The sequence below is a fragment of the Marmota flaviventris genome, chromosome 9 (assembly GCF_047511675.1).
Source record: "Marmota flaviventris isolate mMarFla1 chromosome 9, mMarFla1.hap1, whole genome shotgun sequence".
NCBI lineage: Eukaryota > Metazoa > Chordata > Mammalia > Rodentia > Sciuridae > Marmota > Marmota flaviventris.
The window spans coordinates 5,526,417-5,550,402 of NC_092506.1; the positions used below are offsets into that span (position 1 = coordinate 5,526,417).

Genomic DNA, 23,986 nt, shown 5'->3' on the forward strand with positions numbered 1-23,986 from the left:
AGGAGGCCGTAGCTAGTACATTTCTCTATCTTCATTCAGGACAAGAGGGCATGGAGGAGGAAGTCGGAAAATGTTTGCCAGATAGATGAAGGAACACATGTCCTGAGGATGAAGGAAATCTGCAGAGAAGGGGACATGAGGATACATAAGGCCAGAGAGGTCTGGGGAGGAGCTGGCTTAGTGGGTGCAGGAGGGTCTGAGATCTAGGTTTGGGAGGAGTAGGGTTTGAGAGGGAGGGAAAGGAAAAAGAGGAATAAAACAAGCGCCTTATAAATATCCATTTAATCTACACAACCGCCCTATACGGATGGGGAAACTGAGGCATGCTAAGGCAAGCAACTTGCCCAGAGGAAGCCGCCAGTGGACCGCAGTAGGTGTTCTTCTCCTCCTTCGGCCCAGAGCCTGGCACACGTAGGCATACCACCAAGGTAAATGCCAAGGAAGAGGCGCGGGGCCTCTGGGGTGCGGGCTGAGGGGCCTTTGAGGGAGCCCTTGGACCTAACAGCAGCCTGGACCTGAGGACTGACCAATCCCGGGAAGAGCCAAGAGAGGCGGCGTTGGTGAAGGACCCGTTGCCATGGGAACAAAAGAAGGCCTGAGGCGGGCGCATGCGCAGACCAGAGAACGGGTGCTGAACCGGTGAAAGGTGACGTAAAAGCGCGCGGGGTGGGGCGCAGGGCTCGGAACGTCAAAGCCCCGCGTCCTTCGGCACCCGGAGAGAAGGGAAGGCACGCGCGACGGCGACGACCGCAGCTCCGGCCGGACCGAGACCGGGCGGTGCGGAGCGGACACGCAAGGCGACGCGAGCAAGGCGGGAGGGCGGCGCCCGCGCCCGAGAAGACCCCCTCGGCACGAACCGCGGCTGTCGGGACCCCGGTCCCCGCTTCCGAGGCCCCGCCTCTCGGGTCTTGGGACTAATCGGATTGAGAGCGCGCCGGCCGGGGCCGCGAACTCGCCAATTGCGAAGGGCGGCAGCCACCGCCCAATCCGGAGCAGACAGGTGCGAGGTCCGGAAGGCACAAACCAATCGGCTGTAGTTGCGACCTGTGGGGGCAGGCCTCGGCCAATAAGGAGGCTCGAGTGACGTCTTTGAGCGCCAATAGGGAGTGACGGAGCTTGCGTGCCCGCCCACCCTTCCGGCCGGAGCTCTATTTACCAGGGGCGTGCAGCACGTCTGCCAATCGGAGCGCGGCTGAGCGGCCCGGCAGCCAACCCCGGAGGAGCGGCCGGCTGGCGTCTGCCGCACCCAGGAGTTGGGGATGTCCTACAAACCCATCGCTCCCGCCCCCAGCAGCACCCCCGGCTCCAGCACCCCTGGGCCAGGCACCCCGGTACCTACAGGTGAGGATCCAGCTCCACCCCTGCTCGCCTACCGGGGCTGTCGAGGTCTTGAAGAGAAGACGGCCTGAGTTCTACAATACTGGGCCTGCCGCCTATAGCCTCGCTGAGCCTCAGTTTGCTAGCCTGTGAAGTGGGCGTGGTCACGTAAGGGCTTGTAGGTGGAGCGCAGGGGGAGGGGTGTGTTCCTGAAGTTGATCTGCCTGGAATGAAGCGTCCCTTTGGAGGGAATCGGGCGAACCCGGTCCGGGGTTTGGAAAGCTGGGAGGCGTCGTTCCTGTCCCCGCGCTGACCTCTTACTCGCACCTGTTGCAGCCGGAAGTGTTCCATCGCCGTCGGGCTCAGTGCCAGGAGCCGCTGCCCCTTTCAGACCACTCTTTAATGACTTTGGACCTCCCTCCATGGGCTATGTGCAGGTGAGTGTGGCCAAATGCTTATTTATGGATGAGGACTGGAGGCCCACCCGGGGCCTGAGCTCACTGCCCTGTTCTCTTTTGACATAGGCGATGAAGCCACCTGGTGCCCAGGGCTCTCAGAGCACCTACACGGACCTGCTATCGGTCATAGAGGAGATGGGTAAAGAGATTCGGCCCACCTATGCTGGGAGCAAGAGCGCCATGGAGCGCCTGAAAAGAGGTAAGTGAGGCCAGGTCCACCCTGTCAAGACGGCAATCACTGGACAGTCCCTCATCGTTAGGGAAGGATCGACATCTGGAGTCAGTACAGGACACTTGAGCCAAGTATCACTAACCAGAGAGGTGTTTGAATTGAATTGAAATTGAGTCAATTTCTAGGAAAGTGCCTGGAAATTTGTGTTTCAACAGGGTTAATTTGAGGATTAGCCAAACCTGTAATCTCATCCAGCCCCTCCTTAGATTTAAGCTTCTCTGGCTGAAACAAAAGGGGGTGGGGAGGGAGGGGGTCTTCCGGAGGGTGGGGTGGGGCTGTGGGGAGCCACTGAGATCCTATATTTATCTCCACATCCCCACTCATCCCACCCCAGGCATCATCCATGCCCGGGCCCTGGTCAGAGAGTGCCTGGCAGAGACAGAGAGAAACGCTCGCACGTAACAGGAAGCACCTTGGCCTCAGCGTCTGGACCTTTCCGGCCACTGCAGAGCACCTGCTTCTCCCTGGCCTTTGCCCCAAGTTGCACCTCCTATCCTGGGCTTCCTGTCTTGTCCCTTGGTGGGTGCCCTCCAGGAACCAGGGATGGACTTTCACTCCAGTGGGCAACGCTAACTGGGCTCCTCCCCCTGCAAGAGTTAGCTGCCAGGTCACTGTGAGTCCCACCCACTACCTGCCAGCAGCAGTGTTGGTCCCACTGGAGCGTTCTCCTTTCTTGGCCCCTATTACTCTGCACTTACTTCTCACCACTTTGTCCCAGGCCTTCTCTTCCAGAAGGAGCTTAGAAGGCCTGTCACCTCCCTGCCTTGTCTCTGGGGCCATATTGACTCTTTTCTCAGTGTATCTTTTGCTAAATATGCCCTTTTTATATAAATAAAAAGATGATTTGGAGTTGTTCTCTCAGCTTAGCCTTTCTGGGTCTTGTTCCTCTGCTAAGCCTGGGTGGGCCAGGCAGAAGGAGGGCAAAGAGTGGTCCAGGAATGAGAAGGCTGACTGAAGCTGTCTTTGCCTGCCTCTGATGTCCACTGACCTTGGAGTGGGAACTGCCCCTCCAGGCCCTCTGTTTTCCCAGCTGTGAGTAGTGGAAAGGGCAGAGCTCCAGTAGCCTAGAGCCCTGCCTGCCTGCCTGCCTGCCTCTGTGCTGTGCCACCAGGGGGCAGCGGGGGGCCCTGGCTGCCTGCACAGCTGGAGGCACTGATGGCCAGAGGGCCCTTCCCCTGGATTGGCAGTGATGCCTGGCAGGGTGGAAATGCCAGTTCACTTAAGCCACTCCCTACTTGCCTTAATGCCCTACCCCACCTCAACTCTGACTTGGACCTGGAAGACTGAATACACCCAGTCTGTGGCTCTTCAGGCAGCATAATGCTTCCCTCCCCCTACACTTTGGCAGCAGAGTCAAGGGGAGAGACCTGACTAGGTGCTGCTATCCACTGTCCCAGTTCCTTTATCCAGGCTCAGTGTGGTCCTGTGAGCTAGCCCTCAGTGTCTCAGCCTTCCTCAGGGTCTAGGTGGCATGTTGGCTAGACTTGTGAACCCAGAAGCACAGGGGTGCCATTAAGGGACTGGCCCAGAGATTGACAAAGCCTTCTGCCTGAATGTGTAGTTGAGTGACTTAGGGGCCTGAGGCCCTGGAACCCCAGCCCTAGGTGGAGTTAGAGCCACCAGCTTCTGTTTAGACCTTGCTGGGGAAGCATTTCCCCAACCGTGGGTCCCAAGTTCCAGAGGATGAGGAGCTGAGGAGGACGGGCCTAGGACCCAGACATATCAAAATCCACCCAGGAGGTGCACACAGGAGGCCTGGGCCAGGGTGCAAATAGGAACAAGAGTCTTTGGGGACCCCAAACAGCACAGAAGTAATAAAAAGCGCCAGCATTTGGGGAACAGCCACTTACCCCGCTGTCCTGCGGAAGGAAGGCAGGGACCTGCCCTTCGCAGCCGCGGGCGGGACTGTCCCGACCCCGCAGGGGTGGGGAGGATCCGCCGAGCCCAGGAAGGGGGCGGGGCGGGGCAGCCGCAGTGACGCGGCGGGGAGGGACGGCAGGGGCGCCGGCGGGCGGACCGGGAAAAAGGTCGGGGCCATGGGACGGCGTTTCGCCTCCAGAAGGTCCGGCCTCTGCTGCAACCCGAGACGGGGGTTGTGCAGGGTCCGGGCTCCGACCCGCGGGGCGGCTGCCCCTGCCCGGGCCGGGTGAGGGGCGCCGGCCCTAAGCTAGAGGTGAGCGAGGACGTCGGCGAGCCGGCGGGCCAAGAGCACGGCGGGGAACTGGTGCGCCCGGGAGCTGAGGGAAGTGGGGACGACCGGGCCTCTCGCCGGCTCGCTGGGTGCGAGATGGAAGTGGGAGGGGTGTCTGCAGGGGAACCGGGGCGCCCGGCCCGGGTGCAGGTGGACGGAGCGGGTCCCCAGGGCCGAGGCCTGTGGGATACCAGTTGACCACTCTTGCCCCGGCCTGAGGAGGGGCTACCCCTGGGGGACGATGATAGGGTGGCCGATAGAGTGGAGAGTCGATGCGGGCCGGGGGTACCAGAAGGATGCTGGGCAGCAGAGGTCGAGGATCCGGCCGCCGGCCGAGGTGGGGAAGGCTGGTCTGGGGGGCGAAGGGTTATCGGTCCTGGAAGGTAGGCTCGGGTGCGGGGGGTGGGGAACACTGGCCGGGATGCGGGGCGCATTGGGGTCGCTCCGCAGAGAAACACCCGGGGACAAGGATCTAGGTGGACATCCAGGAATGGGGGACAACGGACCAAGTGGACTCCGGGGAAAAGGGTGAAGGGGGCGGGTCCCCAAGGGGCCAGTTGTGGAAGGTGGGCCCGTAAGTAGGGACCCGGGGACTCCTACGGGTGCGGCCCTGAGGGATGCTGTTTTCTTGGGGGCTCTGGATGTGGCCCAAGTGGAGACATGAGGCTGGCCCTGCGGCCCGGGCTGTAGCCCGCCGCTCTGGGGGGCCCGCGTCAGCGCGCGGTTGCCATGGAGACAGGCGGGCGGGGGGCGGGGGCTGCGTGGAAAAGAGGTCAGCGCTCAGCCTCGCTGCGGCTCCCGGCCCTGGCGGCGCGGGCGGCAGCGCTGGGCTCGCCTCTGCCTTCCCGGTGGCGGGCCCGGGAATGGGGTCCCGAGGCTCGGGCCCCTCGGCCGGCGCGCAGGGCTCAGGGCCGCGCGCCGCCGCCCCCCACTGACGGCCGCGCCGTGCCTGCGCCAGGAGCAGAGGAGGCCGCGCGCGGCCAGCTGGGCGCCTTCAGGATGCTCATCAAGGAGTACCACATCCTGCTGCCCATGAGCCTGGACGAGTACCAGGTGGCTCAGCTCTACATGATCCAGGTGAGGGCCGTGGGGAGGGGGAGACCAGGGGGCCATACATCATGATGGGTAACGATGGGAGTGTGCAGGCCGCGACTGGGACAAGGGGTCTAGCCCAGCTCCATCCCCGCCAGACTTGCACCTTGGCTGGGAAGGGTTCAGAGCCCAGAAGAGGAAGGTCCTCTTCCGATGCAGGTGTGGGGGCGGGTAAATGGACAGGAGGGTGAGTGGTGTCTCCCACCCTCTAAGTGCCCAGCCTGCTCAACCCATTTGAGCTCCTTTAATCCTCCTCAGAATCTAATCCCATGGGGGAAGGGAAAGTAGCCATGAGGAGGCATGGGGGGTCTACATGGAAGAGAAGGCAGGAAGGGGTTCTAGAGAGGGTACCTCCCTAACTGACAGGGACTGGCAGGCAGGGATGGAGTGTGAGGGTGGGATCTGGGCTTTGGCTGTGAGGAGGGTGGGCCTGGACAGGGAGAAGATGGTACCAGGCTCAAGGGATCTGTGTTCCAAGTCTGTTCCCCAGCACTGTGGGATCAGAGTCTAGGGGGGCAAGGCAGCCAGGATCCAGCTCAGCCGGCTGAGCGTCCAAGTTTGGGCTCTACTACTATAAAAGAGCAGGATCTGGGGTCTCAAGCCTTGAGGGGTGTGGCAGGAACTAGGATTCTGGTCTCCCAGAGGAGGGGACCAAGGTCAGGTCCTCTAAGAGGTGGAGGCCACTTTTCCAGCCAGCCTGGCCTCCTTGCCACTCCTTGAGCAGGAAGAGCATGTTTGACCTCAGAGCTTGCCTCGTCCCCCGGCCTCAAATACTTCCCCCAGCCCACAGCTGCAGAGCACCCCCCACCTCAGATCATGTTCAAGTGGTGGTCACATTGCCCTCTAGCAAGGCCTCCCTTGACCCTCATATCAACATTGCAGCCCCAACTCTTGGTCTCTCTCAGGCTTTCTGTTTCCCATCCTGCTTGTTCCACATGGGCAGGGGTCTTGGGTTTGTTCATTAGTAGACCCCAACTGATCCCAAGCAATGAATGGCTGTTTTGAATGCTGGGCAGTGCCTGTGATCATGATCATGAACCCAGGAAGCTGCTGGGGGCCAGGGTCAGGTTGCAGAGAGTTGGAAAGACTATGCAGGGGGTCAGAACTGAGCTGGGGTCCCCACCCAGGAGCAGGGCCAAGACTGAGTCTCCAATTCTGCTCTGTCCTGGCTGCAGAAAAAGAGTCGGGAGGAGTCCAGTGGTGAGGGCAGCGGTGTGGAGATCCTGGCCAACCGGCCCTACACTGATGGGCCCGGGGGGAGCGGGCAGTACACACACAAAGTGTACCATGTGGGCTCCCACATCCCAGGCTGGTTCCGGGCACTGCTGCCCAAGGCCGCCCTGCAGGTAGAGGAGGAGTCTTGGAATGCATACCCCTACACCCGAACCCGGTGAGTGGACAAGGCACACAGGCTGGGGTCAACAGGGAACAGCCCTGGTGGATCCAGTAATGACCCTCACCTTGGCTTCTGCCCAGGTACACCTGCCCCTTTGTGGAGAAATTCTCCATTGAAATAGAAACCTATTACCTCCCTGATGGGGGGCAGCAGCCAAATGTCTTCAACCTAAGTGGAGCTGAGAGGAGACAGCGGATCCTCGGTGAGGCTTGGAGTCCTTCTTACCCCCGCTGCCACCTCAATTTCCAGTCTCTTGACAAGTGCAAGTTTTCTCTGGGCCTTGGCTTCCCGTCTGTGAAAGGCTGTGATCGTGATCCTAATCCCTGGGGAAGGCGGGGGTGGCTTGAAGGGGCTGGCTCGGCTCAGTGCTCACTGAACCCCCTCAGACACCATCGACATTGTGCGAGATGCAGTGGCTCCAGGTGAATACAAAGCTGAAGAGGACCCCCGGCTGTACCGTTCAGTCAAAACAGGCCGAGGGCCATTGACTGATGACTGGGCTCGGACAGCCGCCAAGACGGGACCCCTCATGTGTGCCTACAAGCTGTGCAAGGTGGAGTTCCGATACTGGGGCATGCAGGCCAAGATCGAGCAGTTCATCCATGATGTTGGTGAGCACTTGCCTGAGGGAAGTTCTGCTTACCCAGCATGCACCAGGCCCTATGTTTGGGGGATGCTGTCATCTACTGGGGACACAAAACCATGGGAGCATCATTTCCATATGAGATGGAACACTGAGGTAGGCGGAGGTTGGGGGTGACAGCACAGCCCAGGAAAGGGGTCAGGGGAGCCTGTCTTGAATATCGGAGTCAGGTGCTGTGGCACATGCCTGTAATCTCAGTGGCTCAAGAGACTGAAGTAGGAGGATCATGAGTTCAAAGCCAGCTTCAGCATCTTAGCAAGGCCCTAAGCAACTCAAGAGACCCTGTTTCAAATAAAATATAAAAAAAGGGCTGGGGATGTGGCTCAGTGGTTAAGCACCCCTGGGTTCAATCAATCCCTAGTACCAAAACAAAAGTCAGGAGGGCAAGGAGCTGGTGACATGATCTGAGATCTATGCCAGCTCTGACAATCAAATATGCTTCTTCTTTAATGAAGATTTTAAGATTCTGTGTTGTCCTGTGAGTCAAGCAAGACTTAGAGAATCTCAGGAGGACTGCCAGCCCATTCTCTTTGGGGTGCCCTCCCACCCCCAGCTCCCAGAATCCCAGCTTGTGGTCCTGGCATCCAGGAACCATTAATCCATACCTGTAAACCCAAGCCTCCAACTCCCCCACCTCGCCTCCTAGGTCTTGGGGTGGGCCATCTGCATGTAGAGGGCCTTCCCTGAGTGGAGGAGTCCAGTAGCTTGCGTTCTGCTCCACTTCTGACCCCCATGGCCCCTTCAGCAAGCCACTGGCTATCTCAGCACCTTGATGTTCCCTTCTGTAAGTGAGGAAGAGGTTGGACCAGAAGATAAGAACTAATACTGACTGTGCACAGCATACCAGATCCAGTGCGTCTGAGGTCTCCTTTGACATCCCCCAGCAGCCTCCGATGCAAGGACTGTTGGTCCCATTTCACAGATGAGGCAATTTAACTCAGCAATACAGACCCCCCTTTCTTACATTTAGAAAAATACCAAAAAGCACAGATAGGGAAATTAAAATCACCCACATAGAACCACTATTAATAGTGTTTAAGGTTCTGATCTATTTCCTTCCAGAAGTTTATAAATCCAATCATTATTATTTTATTTCCTAGATATTTAAGAGTTTCCAACTTTATTCCTCTGCTTAAAATGAAAATATCCCAGAAGGCCTGGGGATGTGGCTCAAGTGGTAGCGTGCTGGCCTGGCATGCGCGAGGCACTGGGTTCGATCTTCAGCACCACATAAAAATATTGTGTCCACCTAAAATTAAAAAAGAAAATATCCCAGAATGGATATCATCTTTCACCACAGGCTTCATGGAGTGCCAACTCTCCCACCTTCATTAACTGTCAACAATTTCATTAGCTGTGAACACCTTAATTAACTGTTAACTCATTGGAAGTCAGCAGGAAGCCAGCTAAGCAAGAATAAGCATTGGTCCTATCTGCTGGAGGGACAGGGGTCAGTGATCAGAGATAGGGTATCCAGAGACCTAGAGGAGGCAGTTGGGCAGGGAAGGAGGTGGAGTAGGAAGACAAATGGCCCACTTTCCATGCCTGTCCCCTGGATAATACTGGCTCTGCCCTACTTTGTGGCTCTTGGTGAGTGGTATTTCCAGGAGAACCATTGCCCAACCTCAAACCCTGGGCATGTGTCTGCAGTGCCAGGGTTGGGGAGCATTTTTCTGATGCCTGGGCACCTGTAGGTCTGCGAAGGGTGATGCTGCGGGCCCACCGCCAGGCCTGGTGCTGGCAGGACGAGTGGACAGAGCTGAGCATGGCTGACATCCGGGCACTGGAGGAGGAGACCGCCCGCATGCTGGCCCAGCGCATGGCCAAGTGCAACATCGGCAGTGAGGGGCCAGAGGCCCAGCCCCCTGGGAAACCCAACACCGAGAACCGGTCGGGGGCCAGCAGTGCAGGCACCCCAGATGGGCCAGAGGCCCCTGCTGGCCCTGATGCCTCACCTGATGCCAGTTTTGGGAAGCAGTGGTCCTCATCCTCCCGTTCCTCCTACTCATCCCAACATGGAGGTGAGGCTGGAGCCCAGGGGCCAGTTTTGTCGGGAAGCCACCCTCTCCAGGTGGGATTCCCAGGTTGAGGCTGTGCTGGCCCTTCAGGGGGCGTGTCTCCCCAGAGCTTATCTGAGTGGCGCATGCAGAACATCGCCCGAGACTCTGAGAACAGCTCCGAGGACGAGTTCTTTGATGCCCATGGTCAGCACTGAGGCCCTGCTGGGGGAAGGGGGGTCGGCACTGAGGCCCTGCTGGGGCTGGGGCTGAGTAGCCCCTCTCACCCCCACCCAATGACACATCCCCCTGTCCCCTCAGAAGGCTTCTCGGACAGTGATGAGGTCTTCCCCAAGGAAATGACCAAGTGGAACTCAAATGACTTCATTGATGCCTTTGCCTCCCCAACTGAAGCAGAGGGGACACCAGGTAAACACCCCACCCCAGGCTACCAGCCATCAGCATCTGTATCCAGCAGAGACTCAGAACAACCAAGTCCTGAGTTTAATGGGGTCCTAAGAGGAATGTCAATCTAGAGGGGTGCTTATTGCTGCTCAGATGGAAATGAGTGGATACTGGGTGGAAGGTGGACTCAGCCCAGAGAGCACAGTGGAGGATTCACTGTGAGCACAGAAGGCTTCCATCTCTATGTGGAGCTCAGGTCTACACTAGGTTTTGAAGGACTGGACTAGAGCTATCCAGCAGAACTGTCTAGGACGATGGAAATGCTCTAGATTCGTGCTGCCCCAATGATAGCCACCAGCCACACTGGCCTTTGAAATGTGGCCATTGTGACCGAGGAACTGAACTTTTTCTCATTTTAGTTCACGTACATGTAAATAGCCAGGCTAGTGGCTACCGTGTTGGACAGGACAGGACTAGAAGTTTTACAGGCCAACTGGCATCCCCCGAAAGCAGGACCAGCATAAAGAAAAGCCTAGAATGTGAAATGGCCTGGGAGAGTAGGGGGGAAGGAAGAGGAGGGTGGGGGGCCTCAGGCAGCACCAGAGCTAGGACCTGAAGGGCCAGGAGAGGGGATCCCAACAGTCCCTGGGCCCCGCTCACTGGCTTTCCCCTGCCCTACAGACCCTGGAGTCGAGGCAACTAAAGACATCGAGGACAGGGCGCGAGTACCCAGGGACTCTGAGGTGAGAACATCAGCCATGCCATGTTGAAGTTTGTTCACTCCTGGCCCAGCTATGGCTCTGACTCCCCACCGCCCATTGTACCCAACAGGGCCCAGATGGAGCTGGGGACCTTGGGGCTGAGGCATGCGCGGTCCATGCCCTCTTCCTCATCCTGCACAGCGGCAACATCCTGGACTCTGGCCCAGGGGATGCCAACTCCAAGCAGGCCGACGTGCAGACGCTGAGCTCCAGCTTCGAGGCCGTCACCCGCATCCACTTCCCTGAGGCCCTGGGCCACGTGGCCCTGCGACTGGTGCCCTGCCCACCCATCTGTGCTGCCGCCTATGCCCTTGTCTCCAAGTATTGGCCAGGGGTAGAAGGGCAGGGGACACACAGTGTCCCCAAGGTGCAGATAGCTACCTGGGGGTTCCTAGGATCAGGGTGGTCCCCTGGAGGGGGGGAGAAAAGCCAGACCCCTGGGTCAGTCCTGGTCTTGGCTAGACCTATTTCTGATCAATAGCACCATCTCAGATGCCTCGAATCTGACACCCCAGGGTGCCGGGACTTGCCAGTGAGCCCAGAGAACTTGGGTGGCAGTGGTAAGGCTGGCCTTCCACCCACCCACCACACCCCCTCCTCTTGCAGCCTGAGCCCCTACAGCCATGATGGTGACAGCCTGTCCCGCTCCCAGGACCACATTCCACTGGCTGCCCTGCCACTGCTGGCCACCTCATCTTCCCGCTACCAGGGTGCTGTGGCCACTGTCATTGCCCGCACCAACCAGGCCTACGCAGCTTTTCTGCGCTCATCTGAGGGTGCTGGCTTCTGTGGGCAGGTCAGGGCTTCGGCCAAGAAGCAAGCCATCTGTTGCCCTCCACTGCCACACTGTTTGCTGCGAGGTCTGGACAGTGACAGGACCTCTCAATGGTACCCACACTTTCACCCAGGTGGTGCTGATTGGAGACGGCGTTGGTGGCATCCTGGGCTTTGATGCGCTCTGCCACAGTGCCAACGTGGGCACAGGGAGTCGGGGCAGCAGCCGCCGTGGGAGCATGGTCAGTGTGGCCAAACCCAGCCTCCTCAGGAGGGGGGTGTCTCTCTCCATCTCTAGGTCTCTGCCCCTGGAGTACGTCTTTCTGCATGTGGGCAGGTCCCCAGTTGCCCCTTAAGTTTGTGTTTCCTTTGGGACTCTGCCCTACCCACTCCCATGCCTCTTTCCTTACTTCCAAATTGAGTAGATATCTGAGGGTCTCAGACCTAAGGATGCTTCTGTCCTCTGTGCCATCTAGAACAATGAGCTGCTCTCTCCAGAGGTCGGCCCAGCACGAGACCCACTGGCAGATGGGGCGGAGACACTAGGCCGAGCCAGTCCGGAACCCTCAGCCCTGCTTGCCCAGCGCACCCCCAGCGACACGGCCAGTTCTGAGCCTGAGGGCTCTCAGAACAGGTGACATCCCTGCCCTATCACGCCCCCCCCCCCCCCAAGTAGGAGACATCAGAAGCAGCAGCACTAAGTACGCCTTCTCCCATAGCCTGCAGGCGGTCCCTGCACTCACCTCCTCTGGGGAGCCCAGGCGGCCTAGCACAGCCTCCTGCCCACCCGCTGCCAGTTCTGAGGCCCCTGAGGGGCCCACCAATGCTGCCCGCCTGGACTTCAAGGTCTCTGGCTTCTTCCTCTTCGGCTCCCCACTGGGCCTGGTGCTGGCTCTACGCAAGACTGTGATGCCCGCCTTGGAGGGTGAGTGGTCACTCCTCATCTTTCATGTGCTCCTTCCCTGTCTCCCATAATTGTCTTTCTCCCTGTGCAAATGAAACGCCTGGCTAGAGAAGGGGAAATGAAGGCCAGAAAGAAGGACTTGAGAAGCCGTTTCCCGAAGTGGAGGAACCGCATAGCCAGGAGATGCTCTGTGGGATGGGGAAATGAAGGCTCAGGTTTCCCTTAGGCAAGAGGCCAGTGTCACTTTAAGCAGGACTCTAATGACTTCCAGAGAATGCATTTTGGGAAGTGCCGACTCAGGGTCACACAGTATGTCTGCCCCCTGCCTCCCGGGATGCCTGGTTGAACCCCTGTCCGCCTTCTCTGTCTTCTGGGTACCCAGTGGCCCAGATGCGTCCAGCCTGTGAGCAGATCTACAACCTCTTCCACGCGGCTGACCCCTGTGCTTCCCGCCTGGAGCCCCTGCTGGCCCCCAAGTTCCAGGCCATTGCCCCATTGGCTGTGCCCCGCTACCAGAAGTTCCCCCTGGGAGATGGCTCATCTCTGCTGCTGGGTATGACCCCAACCAAGATAAAGGGGAGAGGGGAGGCACCAAAAGGTAGTAAGAAATATGAGGTGGCTCCAACATCATGGGTCCCCTCTCCTGTTACCACTCCCAGGACCAGGGAGCCCTCCACTGGCCACAGAGGATCTGGATCCCCAGGACCTTCTGACCTGTGCCAAATGTGGGGGCCAGTGGCAGGGACTGAGCTAGGGAAAAGGAAGAAGGACACTGGCATTCCAGTGTCTCAGAGGACCAGTGTATATGTGGCTGCTGTGTCTGGGGGGCTCCATGTGACTTGTGTTCATGAAGTCTGGATGTAATTGGGTACCACTGATCCCACAAGACAAGTGTCATCGGCACAGGGAGGGTTTTTTGTTTTTGTCTTTTAATTGGGGGAGTGGTGACACATTCTGGCAGGAATGTCGCTGACTGCTGGGGTAAATTAAGAGACAGTGACTCCCCCTGCTTCTCTTCCTCCCAGATATAGGACAGGCCAACCTCAGTTAAGACCTGAGCAGGGAGGCTGGTCGGGAAGGTGGTGGAGGGACAGGGGCTGTGCTACCCTGGGAGAGAAGACAGGAGGGCAGCCTGGCCTCGCCTGCTGCTGAGGTTGGCCCTCCTCCCTCAGCCGACACCCTACAGACCCATTCGGGCCTCTTCCTGGAAGAGCTAGAGATGATGGTGCCCTCAACACCCACCTCGGCCAGCGGTGCATTCTGGAAGGGCAGTGAGTTAGGCACTGAGCCAGCGGCCCAGCCAGCAGCACCCAGCACCACCAGCGAGGTGGTTCGGAGTAAGCCAGCCCGCGGCTGACCTGGGCGGTGCAGACTGCTCACAGAATAATCACCCCAGCATTTGCCCTGGACCCCCTCCCCCAGCACTCACATGAACTTGGCAGACAGCAGGGTTGGTGGAAAGGAGGGAGGAAAGAGCACCCAGGGGCCGGGCAGGTGAGCCCTGGGCACAGGCCACCCTGACTCACTGCCCGCCATGGCCCTACAGTCCTGGAGCGCTGGTGGGGGACCAAGCGGATCGACTACTCGCTGTACTGCCCTGAGGCGCTCACGGCCTTTCCCACAGTCACGCTGCCCCACCTCTTCCACGCCAGCTACTGGGAGTCGGCTGACGTTGTGGCCTTCATCCTGCGCCAGGTGAGTGGACCCAGGCATCTGGGACACAAGATGGGACGGCAGAAGATGGGGCGCTTAGGGCTTGGGGAAGGCTACTAGTCCCGTCCCCTATTCATGTGGCCTTGCACCTTTCCTGTGCAGGTAATTGAGAAGGAGCGGCCACAGCTGGCAGAGTGTGAGGAGCCATCCATCTACAGCCCTGCTTTCCCCAGGGAGAAGTGGCAGCGCAAACGCACGCAGGTCAAGATCCGGGTAAGTGCCCACCCCCCGTGACTCCCGTGGCTCTCTCTACAGCATCCCCGCCCCTGAGCTCCTGCCCCTCACAGCCCAGACCTCTTTCTTGATCTGGCCACTCCCCATGGCCCTGGCCCCACCTCCTCATTGCCTTGGCCACGCCCCTGGGAACCTGGTCCGCACTCACCCACTACAGGCCTCATCTGCATTCCACCCTTAGAACCTCAGACGGGATCCCACAGATGCGCAGATCCCAAGGGCCTTGCTTTTCTCCCACAACGGCCCCGCCTCCTCCAGTCCCCACCCCCAGTGCGGATGAGAACCCGCACACCAGCTCCTCTGCCCCACATTTCCCGCCACTTGCTCAAACCTTCTCCTCCCACCAGAACGTCACTTCCAACCACCGGGCGAGCGACACGGTAGTGTGTGAGGGCCGACCCCAGGTGCTGAACGGGCGCTTCATGTATGGGCCCTTGGACGTGGTCACGCTCACTGGAGAAAAGGTCAGGACCCGGAGACCCTGGCCCCGGGTATTTTCGGTCAATCTCTTCTCTCTGGAACAACTCCTGACCTGCCAAGGGTCAAGCCCCCAGCGCCACCCACCCAGCCTCCTCCACTCGGGGTCTCCAGGGGCTCTGCCCCATGGACCTCCCACCCCTCTCCTCCCAGGTGGATGTCTACGTCATGACACAACCGCTGTCCGGCAAGTGGATCCACTTCGGCACAGAAGTCACCAACAGCTCGGGCCGCCTCACCTTCCTGGTGCCCTCCGAGCGTGCGCTGGGTATCGGCGTCTACCCTGTGCGCATGGTGGTCAGGTGAGCACCAGGCAGGCTGGGCCTCTGTGGGGCTGGGCTACGCCAGGCCCTGTGCACACCACTCACGCCCCCCTGGGCCACAGGGGCGACCACACTTATGCTGAGTGCTGCCTGACGGTGGTGGCCCGCGGCACGGAGGCCGTGGTCTTCAGCATCGACGGCTCCTTCACCGCCAGCGTTTCCATCATGGGCAGCGACCCCAAGGTGCGCGCTGGCGCTGTGGATGTGGTCAGGTAGGAGCTGCCACCCTGCTCCTCGCAGTGATCAGCCCCCATTCTCCTGCCTGTGGAGCTGACCGACCCCTACCCCACAGGCACTGGCAAGACGCAGGCTACCTGATTGTGTACGTAACCGGGCGGCCCGATATGCAGAAGCACCGCGTGGTGGCCTGGCTGTCGCAACACAATTTCCCCCACGGCGTCGTTTCTTTCTGCGATGGCCTCACGCATGACCCCCTGCGCCAGAAGGCCATGTTTCTGCAGAGCCTGGTGCAGGAGGTGTGGTAGCTGGGGAGGGTTCCAACCTCATCCCAGCCCCAGTCAGGATCGGGGAGGCCCATCTGTCCCCTCCAAAGGCCCCACTGAAAGACTGGAGAGGCCTTTGTGGTCCTGCCCTAGTGGTCCTAGGGGCCCCTATCCTAATTCTGCTGGTCCCACCCATCAGTGCCTAGGACCATAGGTTCCCGCCCCCCCATAGCCCCGCCCATATACCCACCGGACACACCGACCATTCCCCACCCCTCATTCTCCCCAGAGGCCAACTGCTCTCTCCTACCACAGGTGGAACTGAACATTGTAGCTGGATACGGGTCCCCCAAAGATGTGGCTGTATACGCAGCACTGGGCCTGTCCCCCAGCCAGACCTATATTGTGGGCCGTGCTGTCAGGAAGCTGCAGGCGCAGTGCCAGGTGAGGGTCAAGAGAAGTGAGGGACAGGACCCCTGTTGGGGGGACAGGAGCCAGGGCCAGGCTGAAGGCCACCACTGTGTTAAGATGCACGTGGGTGAACTGGGAGGCCTCACTAGCCTCAGGGATCCCTAGTTCCTCTGCAGCAGGGACCATGAGCAGCCTGGAACTGCCTGGTGCCCGACCAGGCATGCTGACCTGGGCTGGAGTGTGCCTGAGACCTGCCACGGCCTTGGACATGGGCCTTGACCTTTCTGAGCCTGTAAATTGGAACTGATAGCAGCATGACCTCATCGGCTTATCATGAAGATGATGTCCTTTAGTGCACATCAGTGAGCTCTGGGCTGGGCACAAAGCAGGTGACTGCTAAAGTTAGTTGGGACTATTTCCCCCAAGAATCTATCTTACAGGTGAGCCAGGCCCAAAGAGGGGCAGAGGTGGGAGTAAAACAAGGTGCAGCCTGGGGACACTATCTACCTGGAGAAGGCTCCAGGTTAGGCTGAGCAGGGCTAGCACTGTCCAGCCCCCCACTTGCTATAGGGGCCTGTGAAGGACAGGGGAGGGCAAGGTGTGGGCCCAAGGCTGGCTGGCTCATCCCTACCCACTTCTACCCACAGTTCCTTTCGGATGGCTACGTAGCCCACCTGGGCCAACTGGAGGCAGGCTCCCACTCTCACGCCCCCTCAGGACCCCCTCGAACTGCCTTGGCCAAGAGCAGCTATGGGGTGGCTGCCCCTGTGGACTTCCTCCGCAAGCAGAGCCAGTTGCTTCGCTCCAGGGGCCCCAGCCAGGCAGAACGTGAGGGCCCAGGAACACCACCCACCACCCTGGCCCGGGGCAAAGCACGAAGCATCAGCCTCAAGTTGGACAGTGAGGAGTGAGGCCACTGTGGCTGGACCTGGATTATTTACTGATACTTGAGGGGCCCAAGTGGCTGTGTGGGGGAGGCCAGGGGCCTAGACTCTGGCCCCAGCCCTTGGCTTCCACAGCCCCTTGCCCTGCATCTGTCTGCCCCTCAGTGTTACTTCCCTTTCATGGGGGACCCAACCCTGGGGGGAGGGAGGAGGGAGTGGGCAAGGGCCCTGAGGTTTTTCCAGTGTGTGTAAACCCATGAAAATAAACACCTCATCCCGCCTGACTGCCAGCCTGTGGGGCAGCACGGGGCAGCTGAGCCTAACTTCGAGTTCAGTGCGACACTGAAGCACAGAGGCCAGGACCTGCCCAGGACCATGAAGCAGGTCTGAGACGGGACCAGGATACAGTGTAGGCCTCAAGAGCCTTCTCAGAGCACCTGGCCTGGCCTCTTCCCCAGGTTTCTTTCTGGACAACCGGCTGTTCCACCCTAGCCCTCCTCAACAGGAGCCATTTGGCTGCTGACTCTCCCTCCTTCAAGGGACCATGGGACCAGGGCTAGAGGGGAAAGACCTGCCCTGAAGAACACCTACTCTGGCACCAAGCCACTTGTTTTAATCTCCCCCTCAAGCCTGGAGGCTCCTGGGGCTCCCCCATTCAGCCAGGGAGAAACTTGCCCTTGTTTCTATGTCGGGGACACTGAACCCCAAAAGACAGAGATGGCTAGTGGGGAACCAGGATGAAACTCCTGATCCTTTGTCTCCCAAGGACCCCTGAATTCCAGGAAATGCCAGTAAGAGCCAGCCCTCTCAGTGGATCAGCCCAGAGGGCCCAGACAGAGATAAATAAGCCTTTATATACAGAGAAGCATGAGGTGGCAGCGGAGAGTGGGCAGCAGCAACAGCAGTGGGCTTGGCATGGTGAGCAGGGCTGAGGCCCTGTCAGTGGGAGAAGATGCCCCGGAAGCGGGCCTTGTCCTCCTCGTCCTTCTGCCGGATCCGTGCCTCCAGGGCCCTCAGCTCACGGCTCACAACAGGCGCCAGGGCAGGGTCCAGCTCTATTACCTTGGCAAAGTCAGCCTGGGCCTCCTGGGCATTCCACACGGCTGCATGGGCCTTGCCCCGCTTGAAGTAGGCCTTGACGTTGTCTGCAGGGGGCAGTTGAGGGCAGAAGGCATGAAGGGCACCAGTCCCCAATCAGCCCCGTGGGCCCATCAGGGGAGCTGTCCCTGACCTACGGAGGGCAACCCTGCCCTTCCCCCATTAAACCACCCACACCTCATGGGGGACCACAGCCCTGCCACATGGGGGGGCATTTGGTTGGCTCGCAATGGGGGATGCTGAAGCTAGGTCTTGAGCCCCAGTGCCCAGTGATGGCAGAGGAGAAGGTCACTCTCCTGATTGCCTGCAAGAGCCCGGTGCCAGCGCTTACCGTCATACTTGTTGAGGATGGAGGAGCAGTGGTCCAGCACTTCGTAGTACTCCTGGGCCACCAGCTTGCACTGGCAGTAGTTGAGCAGCAGCGGGGTGATTTGCTGGTCCAGCTGGATCCAGTCAGGGGACCCAGGCTGCTCCTGGGGGCGTGGGGCAGGGACAGGGCAGGCACTGAGACCTGGGCCAGGGCTCTGCCCTGGCCCCTCTACCCACCCACTGTGGCCCCCGCCCACCTTCATCTGCAGGTTTTTGAGGCAGGCGATGGCATCGTAGTACTTGGTGGCGGCCTCCTTCACCTGCCCCTCGCGGTATAACCGGTTGCCTTCCTGGTGGATGAGTGGCACTGCCTTTGCCTTCTCCTCATCTGTCATCGCCCATGGGTCCTGCTGGTATGTGCCAGGGCTCTCCACCTGCCAGGGAATGGGCCAAATCAAGGCAGAACCCAGGGGCACCCCAGTGTCCCCAACAGCAGACCTGGCCAACACCAAAGCCAGCCAGGCCTCTGGACATCCGTGTGGGCAGCAGTGTCATGGTGTTTCACTGACCACTCAGCCCAGTCACTGGCATCTCCTCCATGCCCAGCACTGTGCCAAGTACCAAGAAGAGAAGTGCACAAGACAGCGGAAGTCCCTGCCCCGCAGAGCCTGGCTCCAGGGCAGACTCCTGCAGCAGGCGAGGAGGCACACACACTCCTTCAGAGCACCGCCAGGCTGTGCCCCGGGACAGAGAATAAAGGAGGCAGGACAGTGGTTCTCCAGAGGACATGAGCACTGAGGCCTGGAGGAGCATGGCCTAGGACAGGGACTGGGGATTCAGAGGGTGCCACACAGTGTTCCTGCCCTGCTCACCTCCTCAGAGGCCTCCCGCTGGTCGCACCAGAAGGTGCGCAGGGGCCTTACCTTCAGCATCTCCATGTGGAAGATGAGGGGCTGGGGGTTCTGCTGCAGGGCATCCAGGTCTGCGTGGCCCAGAGAGCTGTGCTCGTGCATCTGGGCAATGCCACAGCAGTGTCGCTGGCCCTCCAGGGGGTCCTTGCCTGCCGCGATGTTGCGGAGACTCTTGGCCACCAGCGGATACAGGACCACATGCTGCAGGGGGCAAGTGGGCACCGTTGGCTCCATCAGTATGGGCTGGTGCTAGCAGGCCCAAGAGGCCCTGCCCCACCCCATCTAAATAAGGACAGGAGGCCTGCCCACCCCCCAACAGAAACGCAGGAGGCTTTTCCCGCCAGACTCCTCTGGCTTCTCGGTCCTCCCTCTTAGTGAACCCCCCAGCTCTGCCCCACTCACCACCAAACCCAGCATCCACCCCATTCACACACGCACACTCCACCTCCCCAACTCCCTGCCCTTCTAGATCCAAGAGGATTCTTGCCTCCTCCACTTCCTTCCAGGAATATGGAAATCGACTCCTCCCACACAGTGATCCAAACATCTCTTCCTCTCCCCAGACTCACCCCGACCACCTCCAGCGGGGCCCAGGAAGCAACTTTAAGGCCCCTGGCCAACATGGGTGGATGGGACCTGGCCTCCACCCTTTCACTTAGAAAGGCTGCTGGGACTGTGGGAATGAGTCTAACAGACTCTCCACTGCCCCCTGCTGTCTGCATGGGGCAGCACGGGGTAGCTGGGCATTTCCTGAGTCTAGGCTGGACCAACTTCATTTGGAAATAAGAGGTAAACAGGACGGATCCTGCCCTGCATAGCTCAGGAAAGCAGAAGACCAGATCCTGGCTGCACAGGGCACAAGGGCTGGAAAACCCAGAGGAGGGGCTGAACCTAATCACTGACAGTAGAGGAGGGCTTCCTGGGAGTGGTGGCCGGGGAACTGATTGCAAAGTTTAGAGAGGGTCTTTGCCATGGTGAATGAAAAGGCAGGTGAGGGACTGGAGTCAGAGGAAACAATAGCAGGGGCCAGACCAGGAATGGCCACGTGACAAGCCATATTTTATGCTCCATCCTGACAGCAGGAGCCAGAGGTTTGAAGCAAAGGGTCATATGGGTCATTTAATTTGAGAATAAGTCCCCTGGCTGCAGTCTGGGTCATGAGCAAGAGGAGTAACAGAGAGGCCAGGATGCTGGTCAGAAGACTGGTTTGGAGGCCTGGAGGGAGCAGGTCATGGCTGAGTCTGGGCCTGGGGATAAGGAACAAGTTGTGGCTGGACAGACACTGCACACAGCTGCAGGACCGGTACCTTGATGTCACAGAGGAACTGGGCAATCTCCCCCTCGCGCATGGTGCACACTATGGTCTCCCACACAGGAAGCTTGAACTTCTTGCCAATGATGAGTTCCATGGGTTTCCCGCGTGCCCGGCTGTCATCCAACACTGTGCCCTCATTGTCACTATGTAGCGTCCGGTAGTGGAACGTGGCCTGCAGGCCACATGGAAGATTAGACAAGAGCACAAGCCTCCACCAAACCTAAGGACAAGTCCAACCCTCAGCCTGCCCATTGTACAAGGGATGGGACTCGCCCAGGAGTCTCCACTTAACCCTACACTCTACTCCACTACCCCACTGAGGAATCTAAATCACAGAGGGGGAAATAAGGGGCCTGAGTCATGTGGCTAGTGGCAGCTGGACTGGAACAAGAGTCTAAGCAGTCTGGCTCCAATCAGGCCTTCAACAAATATTTACTAAGCACCTACTATGTGCCCAACCTCTGTGCCAGCCACCAGAACACAGCAATGAACAAAACAGACAAAAGGCTAGTGGTATATGCCTGAAATCCAGCAACTCAGGAGGCTGCGGCAGCAAGATTTCAATTTTGAGGCCAGCCTCACCAACTTAGTGAGACCCTGTCTCAAAATAAAAAGGACTGGGGATGTAGCTTAGTGGTAAAGTGCCCCTAGGCTAAATCTCTAGTAACAAAAAGAAAAACAGACAAAAACCCCAGCCCCATGGGAACTTCTAGAAGGAGATGTGCCTCAGATCAAACAATGTGCTATGCCAGGTAAGGCTGAGTGCTTTGGATTAGGAAAAAACAGAGGGTGAGGGAGGGATGGTTTAAACAGCGGTGGAGCGGGGGGCCCTCTGAGGCCCAAGGTTGAAGCAGAGATTTGAAGACAGCAGGAAGCAAGCCTGGTAGATACTGGGTAGGAACAGTCCAGGACAAAAGAACACCAGATACAAAAGCCTTGCAGAGGGACAGCCTGTGGCATATTTGCAAGCAGTAAGGTCAGTGTGGCTGAGCATAGTGAACAGGGTGGAAAGGTCCACAAGGTCACAGGGGCCAGCAGGGCTGGACTCACAGGACCTGGAGTCTGTGGTGAGGGCTTTGGTTTTACGGAGGCAGTATCATTAGGAGAGCACCATAATGACCCAAGGGAGAGATGACTCAGTTTGGACTGGAGAAGGCTCAGGTGGAGCAGGTTTACACTGAGTTGCTGTAGGACATCCAGGGTGGGGATGGAGAGTAGGGTACTCTGCATCCAGCTTAAGATCAAGGTAAAGGCTAGAGCTAGGCAACTGGAAGTAATCCAGGCCGGAAACTTTTTAAAGAGATGAGACTGGGTATGAGCATCTTAGGTGAATGCAGAGCAAAGAGCGCTGATGCTGAACCCTGGACAGGATATGGTTAGAGGAACCCACGCTCTCAAAGGCCGCACTGTGCGGCTGCTCCTCTAAATCTGGTTTCCTCACTAATAAAACTGAATCAACAATCCTGTCTATCTCAAATCACAGGAAACAACCTTGCAAAACTTGTAGCACCATGCCCAGACAGCGAGCACTCAATCAACGCTGGTGATCGGGTGTCTTGATTTTTGTGTATGTGTGGTTCTGAGGAATGGAACAGGGGTCTCACAAATGCTAGGCAAGCACTCTACCACTGAGCTACACCACCAACCCTGGTGATGGGGTTTTGCTATTTTTACTTTTTTTTAATTTTTAAAAATAATAATAATTATTATTAAAATTATTATTATTTTATTATTATTATTATTAGTTTTTGGATAACCTGTTCTTTGGGTGCCATTGCTCAGAAACCTCTACCTTCACATACATCACTCTCTCCTGGTTCTGTTCCAACCAGAATCCCTCTTGCGAGGCCCTTCTTCCAAGACCACCAACACCCTAGCCCACCACATACCCTCTCTATTTTTGGAGAAGATTCCTTTTAAATAGATGAACCCTAGGATTACACAGCTGCCCTCTGATCTCAGCGCACTCCCGCTGCACCAGGCCAAGACCTCTGCCTGGCCAGGGAGCTTGTGCTCATTCACACTAGCTCTTAACTTTTGGCTTCCCTGGTACCTCAACGTGCATGTTCTGCAAGACTGCTCTACTGGGCAGAAATGGGAAGGGGGCTGCCCAGGGAGGTCCCTACTGTACAGGATGGCACCCAGGGAGAAGAACTGCAGAAACTGAGAACTCTGTAGATGTGGGTTTTGTCGGAGAGGCGGTCAGGAAGGCTGAAGCTGAGTGCCTGGATACGAAAAGGAGGAAGGTGGGCGGCTCTTCACTTCCTAGCCCTCACTGGTTCCCAGCAACTATGCTACAGCCCTGGGAAAACTGCCACGAGGTTCTAGTCTGAGAACTGACCTCTGGCCCCGGGGCCTCAGTTTTACCATCTAAACAATGGTTGTGGGTCTAAGTGTCTTTAGAAGGCCCTTCCCTCCACAAGAAGCCTCGAAACCCAGAGGCCCTGGAACGCAAGGAGGCCAGACCCAAAACTCTTCTGCAACCTGCTTGAGATGACTGACCGCATCCCCGACCAAATACAGCCAACAAGGACAAGCCAGGGGGCGGCACGGAAGAATCCGAATTCACCCCCTCCTTAAACCCAGACCAATCAGCGTCGAGCTCCGCATGTGAGTAGTAGGGTCACTGGCCGCTACTCTCTGGGCATGCGCAACGTCTCGCCTAAGGCCTCCTCCCGCCTCGCATGCGCACCGCTCCTCGGAAGGAAGATAGGGAAGGGGAGGGGGTGGACACGAACCTTGGTTCCATCCTGAAAGCTAGGGAGCTCTCCTCGCCCCTCCTGTATTACACGCTTTTGGATCCCGTCCTCTCGGAGTCTTGCGATGATATCCGCCATCCTCCTTCCCCGCTGCTCTCTTTCGGCAACTTCCGGACTCGCTCGGTAACTTCCGGACTGCCTTCGACAACTCTTAGAGCCTCGGCAGCTTCCGAGCTAGCGCCATTTTGGCTGAGGGCAGAAGCCTAGAGGGGACTGAACGCGGGAACGCGCCATGATTGGCTGTCAGCGCGGCGGAGTGGGCGGGGTCCGCCTGGAGGCGGGGCTTGAGGATTTCTGCGGGAGGGGCCAGAATCTGCTGGAAAGGTGGGGCCAGTTCACCCGGAGTGAGCGTCGCGGTTGTCCCCAGCAATTGCGTGATTAACTTGATTGGAACTGTGGCCCTCCCAGATGGCTGTGTGCCGCTCCGTTTAAAGTTATAGATGCAGCATAACAGCCTTAGAGTTAGAGAAATAAATAAAACTCACTCCAATACCAAGCCCTAAAACGACTTTTCTGTGTGTGAACCCCCTTCTGGTTTTTTTCTTTTGCATATTTAGTATAACTGACTTTTACATCCTGAATTTGTGTTTGTTTGTTTGTCTTTTGTGGTGCTGGGGATTGAACCCAGGGCCTTGTGCAAGTGAGGCAAGCACTGTACCAACTGAGCCATGTCCCCAGTCCTATATCCTGGATTTTTGTATTTAAAAAAGGGAGGGCTGGGGCTGGGATTGTGGCTCAGAGGTAGAGCCCTTGCCTAGTATGCGTGAGGCATTGGGTTCGATGCTCAGCACCGCATAAAAATAAAATAAAGATATTGTGTCCACCTATAACTAAAAAATAAATATCAAAAAGAAGAAATAAAGAGGACTGGGTGGGTTGGGGATGTAGCTCAGTGTCAGAGGTTTGCCCAGCATGTGTGAGGCCCTGAGTTCCATGTCC

General features: G+C 58.2%; 3 protein-coding genes across 7 annotated transcripts; 2 read left to right on the forward strand and 1 right to left on the reverse strand.

Moving 5' to 3' along the window:
• Positions 1–749: 749 nt before the first annotated feature.
• Positions 750–2,856, forward strand: Cdk2ap2 (cyclin dependent kinase 2 associated protein 2). Its single transcript, XM_027944617.3, has 4 exons — positions 750–1,341; positions 1,654–1,754; positions 1,842–1,974; positions 2,342–2,856. The coding sequence occupies exons 1-4, from the start codon at positions 1,260–1,262 to the stop codon at positions 2,407–2,409; spliced, it is 384 nt and encodes a 127-aa protein (XP_027800418.1). The 5' UTR covers positions 750–1,259; the 3' UTR covers positions 2,410–2,856.
• A 1,140-nt stretch (positions 2,857–3,996) lies between these two features.
• Pitpnm1 (phosphatidylinositol transfer protein membrane associated 1) lies at positions 3,997–16,978 on the forward strand. 2 transcript variants are annotated; one of them, XM_027944528.2, is made up of 24 exons: positions 3,997–4,180; positions 5,157–5,275; positions 6,466–6,680; positions 6,767–6,888; positions 7,073–7,297; positions 9,024–9,350; positions 9,438–9,533; positions 9,648–9,755; positions 10,413–10,474; positions 10,563–10,813; positions 11,099–11,288; positions 11,401–11,508; positions 11,743–11,900; positions 11,986–12,191; positions 12,553–12,723; positions 13,343–13,507; positions 13,717–13,865; positions 13,986–14,096; positions 14,465–14,581; positions 14,748–14,896; positions 14,980–15,129; positions 15,210–15,393; positions 15,676–15,804; positions 16,419–16,978. In XM_027944528.2, exons 2-24 carry the CDS (start codon positions 5,198–5,200, stop codon positions 16,680–16,682), a joined length of 3,735 nt encoding a protein of 1,244 aa, XP_027800329.1. In that variant the 5' UTR covers positions 3,997–4,180; positions 5,157–5,197; the 3' UTR covers positions 16,683–16,978. The 2 variants fall into 2 exon arrangements, with proteins under 2 accessions (XP_027800329.1, XP_027800330.1); XM_027944529.3 differs by having other exon boundaries at positions 9,651–9,755.
• Aip (AHR interacting HSP90 co-chaperone) lies at positions 8,359–23,247 on the reverse strand. 4 transcript variants are annotated; one of them, XM_071616008.1, is made up of 7 exons: positions 23,027–23,247; positions 20,281–20,460; positions 18,986–19,174; positions 18,320–18,496; positions 18,085–18,226; positions 17,718–17,800; positions 8,359–8,578 (listed from the first exon to the last, which is right to left on the reverse strand). In XM_071616008.1, exons 1-7 carry the CDS (start codon positions 23,123–23,125, stop codon positions 8,462–8,464), a joined length of 987 nt encoding a protein of 328 aa, XP_071472109.1. In that variant the 5' UTR covers positions 23,126–23,247; the 3' UTR covers positions 8,359–8,461. The 4 variants fall into 4 exon arrangements, with proteins under 4 accessions (XP_071472109.1, XP_027800333.1, XP_027800332.1 ...); XM_027944532.3 differs by lacking the exon at positions 8,359–8,578 and adding an exon at positions 12,185–12,253 and having other exon boundaries at positions 23,027–23,246; XM_027944531.3 differs by lacking the exon at positions 8,359–8,578 and having other exon boundaries at positions 17,490–17,800; positions 23,027–23,246.
• Positions 23,248–23,986: the final 739 nt, after the last annotated feature.